The sequence below is a fragment of the Bombus impatiens genome, unplaced genomic scaffold, assembly GCF_000188095.3.
Source record: "Bombus impatiens unplaced genomic scaffold, BIMP_2.2 scf_0219, whole genome shotgun sequence".
Lineage (NCBI taxonomy): Eukaryota > Metazoa > Arthropoda > Insecta > Hymenoptera > Apidae > Bombus > Bombus impatiens.
Genome location: NT_176638.1, coordinates 363,568 through 371,250, shown reverse-complemented (window position 1 = coordinate 371,250; position 7,683 = coordinate 363,568). Strand labels below are relative to the sequence as shown.

Sequence of the window (7,683 nt, the reverse complement as noted above, 5' to 3'; positions counted from 1 at the left end):
GGGAGTAGCCAGACATTTTCTATTGTTCATTCAGAAACGAGCGGTCGTCGAAGGATAGCCCCGAGCTGGCAGGTAGCCAGATGCATTACTCAACCACCGTGGCTCCTCTATCGCGGAAAAAACTCTCGTAACCTGGATCATTGTGTCGCGGATAGCTTAGCCTCTTCGAACGACATCGTTCCACTGGTCGCCACATATCGCCAAGAATAAATCATACGCGGCATACGTCTTTATACGGAACATGTTTATTTGTTGTTTTTGTAGATCAATTAATCGTGTCAAATTGTAGGCTTGTAAGCTGAGACGAGCTTTGGTTACTGCGCCGCCTTCGACGATCCGTATCGTCGTTTCACTGTGGTCTCGCGAGTTACAGGTTTTACGTTGTGATATCGAGAAGACCGACGACTTATGGTTACGTAGATTAGCATTCGTAACCGAACGCTTTGATCGATTTGTAGAGTAACATGGATTTTATCAAGGTATATATAAGTGTATCAAGTAAACATCAAGTTGTTATTCTCTTATGAATGTAAACTCGTTTGGGCGAGACTTTACGACTTAAATCGTAGCTTTCAAATGTAACTCAAGGCTTTGCGGTCGGTTTCGATTTCCACCCTTCGATCGATACCCTCCGTCGAACCACACACACAGAACTTCTAAGTCATCCGGACTAAATTTATGATTTATGAATGAAACGCGGTAAGAACCCTACATCAACGTCGAACCGTTCAAATTAGCACGGAAATTGGAGAACTAAGTAAATACGGGAATTTAATATGATATAATTTTGTGTCACTAACGAGTCTCGTTTACCTCAAATTAATTGAGATAAAAAACTGTACAAAAGTAACAAGAAAAAAAGCTTTAAAAAAGGGATGTACATACAACTGTACGAAAGATAAGAGAAAACGCACTTAGCGATTAATTAGCAGCCGATAAAACATCTTAATACAGCTTTGTTACCAACTGACGAGGCAAGGAGATACGCGTGCAGGTTGATTTTTCGATATCTCATCGTCGATTCGACGAATTACGGGGTTCCGGGAACAAGCCAGGCCAGTCCTGTGTTATCACGGCGGGTACATGCGCGCGACAGCGGACCAATTACTCCGCTCGCTCATTATCGTTCGGCTGTGGAATGGCAGGTGCGCCGCGAGGAACGCGCACGGCGTGCACAGTGCACACGCGGCCGCGTGCACACGGCGTGTCCCCTGTCCCGACAGGAGCAAAAGGGAAAAGCGATGGAGAGCGGTTGACAATCGACGATGACGTAAGCCATCTCCTCTCTGCTCGCTATACCCGAGTTCCCGTTCAAGCTGCTCTGTACACACTGCCACACCGCAAAACCGTCGTAAATCCAGCCGCGTCTCGTTTCGTTTAACGAACCGCGTTACCGCAAACGAGACCTCTCTCTGCTGATTCTCATTCTCTTCTGGCTACTGCCTCACTCGCGCCTTTTCGTTCAATGAACGAGAGGAGAAACGGAGACTCGTGTTACCAAAATCAGTGTTTTTGAGGATTTAATCTTCTAAAGATCATGAAAGAATATAAATTCTATTATATTGAGACGATATGTCTTAAGGAAACTTTTAGAGAAACTGGTTGGTTAGATCGTCATAATGAAGAGACTAATGGAAAGTTTAATGGAAATTTCTGACTCCATTGTAATCGATTCTATGGATTCTATTATCAACGGGACTACGTGTTACTTCTTCTTAAGTTTCATAATACAACTCACGCAGTAGAATGTCGAATCTTCACGGTTTCGGTCCATCCGATCCAGAGTCAATCGAATCTCGAGAAAATCCTACACCGTCGAACAACATCATCCGTAAACAAGAATCGACTGTAAAAAGAGAATGCCTTTTGTCGTGATAAAGAAAGGGCCAACTTTTGCTCGATTTAACCGTATTTCCCTAGCAAGTTTCTGCTGGAAACGGAACCAGAAATAATTCCAACGATAATTCGTGGCGCAGGTGCGGTCCTCGAGCAACCACGTTGTGTATCTTCGGCTTATGGGCAACGGGCAAACGAACGCATCGTGTGGCGAAGAGGAAAAGAGAAGGAGAGAAAAGAGAGGTTAGTAACATAGAGAAAGGGAGGGAGAGAGACGGAGGACGGTGTGGGCCTGAGAAAGGAAGCAGCATCCGAGCAACGCGAACAGCAATAAAGGGCTCGTTTCACCAGTACGTTGGGGGCATTATATTGTGCGTGGCGCGGACGATATACACGGCTGGCGCACACAAAATTCCGAGCACAATGTGCGCGGTGTGTTTCGGCGATAAAGGGGTCCAGGGTATGTCCAAACATACGAGAACCAAGCGGACAAAACGCGCGTCGTACTATATTAATGGCAGAGCGTGGTTGCTCCATCTTTCTTGCTTCGTCTCGGTTTGTCTCTTTTCAGCCGCGGATGCGCCGGGCAGGTACATCTGTGGGATAACGGTAGGAATTCCGTTCTCGGGCGAGCTTGAAACAAAGGAAGCCAAGCTCGATTCCCTTCGTAATTAGCCGCTTCGACGGGGATCAGAAGAGAGTTTTTCTGGAGTTGCGCAGCTGTGGAGCCTCCGTGGGACTAGGAAGCTTCGCGGAGAACCGGAAGAAATTTCATTAAAAAAGTAGCGGAAGCGATCCTTTCGGCAAGATATTTCCGTAGAACCGCAGTCTTTTTCTTCTTTCGTAGAATGTCGCGGAAAAGTTTCAGTTTGAGTAATGATATTAATCAGGAGAGCGAAAGAGTAGAATGTCGAGGAAGTTGTTTCGTGGAATTACCATTTTACGTAGTACATCGGAGAAGTTTGATTAAAAAGTTAGAGCCGAGGATCGCACTGCGAAACGACATTTCGTAGAAACGGAATTGCAAGGCTTGAAACCACAGGAATATTGTTAGGATACCGAATTACTGAAGGATACTATGTATCAGAGCAAATAACAGAATCATCGTGGTAGTCAGACTGACCTGTCAGTCCACTGCTACATTTCAAAAAGCGATATCTCGTATTTAATATTGAATAACGTTATGTTAAAAATCATTGAAAATTCAAACGCCTCTAGGTTAATTAATACTCTCGAAAGCTTCAAATTATATACACCGCTATTACGATTCTTAGTGCACTGAATGATTTTCATCCGATTGAGCAAATATCTCGGATCCCTTGGTCTAGCCGCGTCACTCTAAACTTAAAAGATGAAGAAGGCCTGAAGCGTAGTAAGAAGAGCGAGACCGCTTAATTTCTTTCCCGAGGTCCTGTGTGTCTGGCTGGCAATTAGAATGAACCAGAGACCGGAAGCTATACGTGGCCGTGCAACGCTCTCATGCGTGGCTCTTATATACGCGTGTGTTCGCGCGGGTGTGTGTGTATGTGTGTGGGTGTGTGGGTGTGTGCCCAAGCACATTGCTTTACCTACGCTTCCATCGAGTGCGAGAATCACGCCAGGACGGTAATTGAATTTCGTTATTTCGGGACTCACGTTCGACCGCTTAATTCGCTTTTATCTCGCCAATCTGACTGAGCTTTCCCCGGATGCGGAAGCAATAAACAGTCCTGCTCGTCTTTCGGCTATTTGCATGCATGTTTTCCCGGAGTACATGTTTTAACGAGAGAATGTCGTGTCTCGAAACCGTGCGACGATTATCGCGTTGAAGCGTGCTCGCGACGATCATCTACGGAAATTGAAGGAAATTAGGGTATCACTGGATCGACGAGTCGTTCCGGTAATTGGTAACACCGATAAGTCGTACAATACTTGGAGATGTAAATGGATACGCGCTTTCGTTTCGCTCAATAGTTATACTATGCCAGGATTTATACAACTATCGATCGAGTCAGTTAGTTTTATTTCTATTGCGGAATCAACTCAAAAATCATCAGAATTCTGTGCTCTATATTTCACAAAATTCGACTTTCTATATTTTACAGTTAGCAAGATTTCATATTCTATACATGGAGGAGATGTGAATTCTATATTTTCACATAATACGCTTCTTCAACGAATTTAGGTTTCTCAATCTCTTGGATCACTCGATCTCAGAATATTTAATTCGAACATAATATAATTACTTTACGATCTAACGATACCGGGTGAAAATTGAAATTAAACAACTCGTTCTCAAAGCTTAATTTGTATTCTAATTTGCTACGAGATGATCTACTATATATAAAAGCAAAAAGGTTCGGCGAGACATCAAAGAATATGAATAGAAAACTTCCGCGGTTTCTCGGCAAAATATCGGCTAGCGTAGAAGAGTTCGATAGACGAGAACCCCGGGTTACCCGGCTACACATAGGATACATCCATATCCTCGTCCACAGAGGGTTTCGTATTACCGTGGCGCGTTGCTGGAAGCTAGGTGCTACGGTTACACAGGAAGGAAACACTAGCGCCTCCGGCTGCTTCTCTTTCCCTCGTTCTGCCTGTTCTCTGTACGCTATGACACAACAGAGAGCGCCGACCACTTTGTGCACGTGGACGCGTCGCGGTAATGAGCAAGGAAACATAACTGAAAATGGGTCGAGAACAGACACAGTCACGAAGGGGAAGAAACACTCGAGTACAGCTGGAACTATCGGCAGAATGTTGGCAACGCGGTTGCGATTTGCGGTGAGAGGATGAAAATTGGGAAAGAGAACGCAGATGTTCGCTAGAATTACGAGAATAACCGTATCTTTTGTTTACATTAGTCTATTATGTCCTTCAAGTTATTTTTCTTCTGTTGAAATAGGAACGAGATTGAAATATAGGAATTCGAAGATCGTAACAATGTTGAAACAAAATACGTGCAAAATAGATGATGTAGGGTAGCAGATGGATACGCTACGCGTTTATTTGAAAACGTAGTTTCCAAGAGTCGAACGAAATATATATGTATACGTATTTGTTAAGAAATGATAATCATTCGATTCGATTTTTTTTCGAATCACGAACTATTACAACCGCAAACAAAGGAAGCTGTATCTTCTGCCGGCGTTACTACTCCTCATCAGTGAAATCATCAAACAAGACTTTCGACCGAAAGCTCGAAAAGAAAAAACGGAGAACCGGTTAAACGAGAGTTGGAACCGCAGCATTCAGAAAAAAGCAACGATATTTGTCCGCGGAAATGTGCGGCTCAGGAAGAGACCTGTCCCTCCGGAGGTTGAACGTATCGAAACCGTACGAAGTAGAAGAGGACGGAAAGAGTGTCGGAGGTTTTGTAAAAGAAGAAGAGGAAGTATACAAGGAGGTTACGTCTCTGGTGAGTGTCGTGCACAGAGGCCGGAAGTGGGTTCTCGGCTGGTTCGAACCCGATGCGTGGTATCGAGGGCCACGATCCAGCTGGACTGCACATGCCCAAACCTTCTAAAACCTTCCCCGTATTTAGAACTATACATAGAGAAAGAGAGAGAGAGAGAGAGAGAGAGAACTAATTTTAAAATATCATGCTCCTTCCTTCCTCCATTCCTCTCCTTTCATCTCCTCTTTTTTCCCCTCTCTTCATCTCCTTCATCCTTCGTTCTTCGTTTTCTTTTTTTTTCATTCGAAGCGCGTGCGAGCGCACTCGTGCCGCCGATACGAGGCGCACACGCGGGGCCTATAACGCTACAGAGACCAGATACAGTCTTCAGGAAGGCTTAATAGGAAGAGAGAATCACGAAAGATAGAGAGAGAAGGGTAGAAAAGGTTACTTACCGGGTGAGTGGTGTGTCGTGTTGTCTGCGTCGTGATAAGCCTCCACTATCAGCGAGAATGTGCCCTGGGAACAGAGAGGAGGTTGGTGAACTTCGATGAGACGCCAAGCTTAATCCTATTACTTATCTTAACCGCTACCCCTATCGACTTATACAGTTACTTATACCACTGGTTGTAAGTCACTGAACACTTAACACGGTCAGGATAGCGAAGACTTTAATTAGGAAATGATATTGATGCTTATGGACCATTTTCATCAAATAGACTTCTATCATGCCATTGTTAATCAACTAGTCTGTAACAAACTGTACTATGTATCCAAGATATTTTTTTAATGAGACTCAGGCGTGTGTAAATCTACGTCACTTTGTGTAAAGATCGGTATATCTACATCGAAGAACTCACGATCACTAACAATTTCCTCGAAATTAATAATATTACAACTTCATTTCCTCCACAAACTATATGTTAGCCTACGTTGTTTTGCTTGCATTCTACTTAACCTGTTAGAATAAATTCTGCCAGTCGTTGTGCTCGAGATTAGCAAATGTTCAATGCGAGCGTTGAACAACGATATAAATCACTTAACGTGACAGATTCGATCGCAAAAGCAAGCCAAGTGAAAGATACGCGAACGACACACAGAACGGTGAGCCCAAGTGTCCACGTTTCGGCGCGAAAAAGCGCGGCAGCTGTGCGTGCCATCGCGTCACGCAATTAACAATAAATTAAACGTTCCAGAGGCGGACTGGCCGATCGCGTCACGTGCGCACCTGCCACGCATTAGAAGGGTGCGTGTGTCCCTTTGGCGAAGCGTGCCTAAAAACCTGGCGGAACTCGAGCCGAGGTCATGCGTTGCGGACAGATAGAGGCGCGACAGAGCGTGTTACGCCGCGCGTACCTTCAACCCTCTCTGTACACGAGTCGACGAACCCCTTCTTTCCCTGCAGCTTTTCGAATTACCGTGAAGGAAGAAGGGTGAAGAGGGCGAGGGCGCTTCGAACAGGGGAGGGTTAACTTTTATAACGACCAACCGGATATAAATCATGCGACAAGCGTTTCTCCGCCGATGGCACGTGCTCGTCCGCTCCGTTTGACCAAGAATTACCGAGGGATGGTTAATTGGTCTCGAAAATAAATAATCGATCCACATCGCGCTGGAGACCGTTTTAATGGAATGCTTTCGTCGCCATCGTCGTCGTCGTTCCGGGGAAACCTGTTATACTCTTGTTTGCATTATCCATTATGGATATATACGGCTACAAGTGGACATATACACTTGTGTGTATGTGCATGCAGAACGGGCCACACACGCGACCGCGTATTGTGTAACAGAAATTACGTTTGTCTCTGCAGACACGCAACCGGCGATCTATTAATTCCCGCGCACGACCCGATCGTTACGTTGATTCGTATTAACGGAACAGTAATTGTAATTGATCATTCGGTCGATCGGAGAATTCGATAAGGTTCTGTTAACTCGGAAAATTCCTCGGTTTTTTATGTTATTCACCTATGCGATCTTGCGTCCGATATTTTTCCACTTGCGCAGAGATCGCTTATCAAATGTGTTTATCGTCGATCTTTAGCGAGCTGAGAATAAACAAGTCGATGGGATACATATTTCTTTCGTTTCTAATTATACATTGAAACGACGCGAGTGTATAGAGTACAAACACACCGATAGTATTCTAAACTTGATTCGCTATTTTTAATACCTTATTATCGTATACCGAATTATTTTTAGTGTAAGGAAAATGACAACGTCTTCGATAACGCTCTTCGTATCAACTTCTTCGTTGACTTTCACTTCGAACCTAATTATCTAACAAAAGAAGAAAACGGTTAACGAAGCAAACGCGAATCGAACGATTTCGCACGTAGAAATCCGGGCGCGAAAGGCACCGGTGTAGGCGTCGAATCGCTCGCACGACCATAAATCCAGCAACGATACTCCCTATGGACGAGCGTACGGCCCACGCCGCGGCGACACACGCACTCGTGCACACGCAT

General features: G+C 44.7%; 1 protein-coding gene across 1 annotated transcript in view; it reads right to left on the bottom strand.

Annotated features, from left to right (window-relative positions):
* LOC100746813 (neurogenic locus protein delta) overlaps positions 1 to 7,683 on the bottom strand; it is a 51,871-nt gene that overhangs the window by 25,466 nt on the left and 18,722 nt on the right. Inside the window, 1 exon segment of the mRNA XM_003488249.4 lies at positions 5,671 to 5,734. Coding sequence (XP_003488297.3) covers positions 5,671 to 5,734 — 64 coding nt within the window.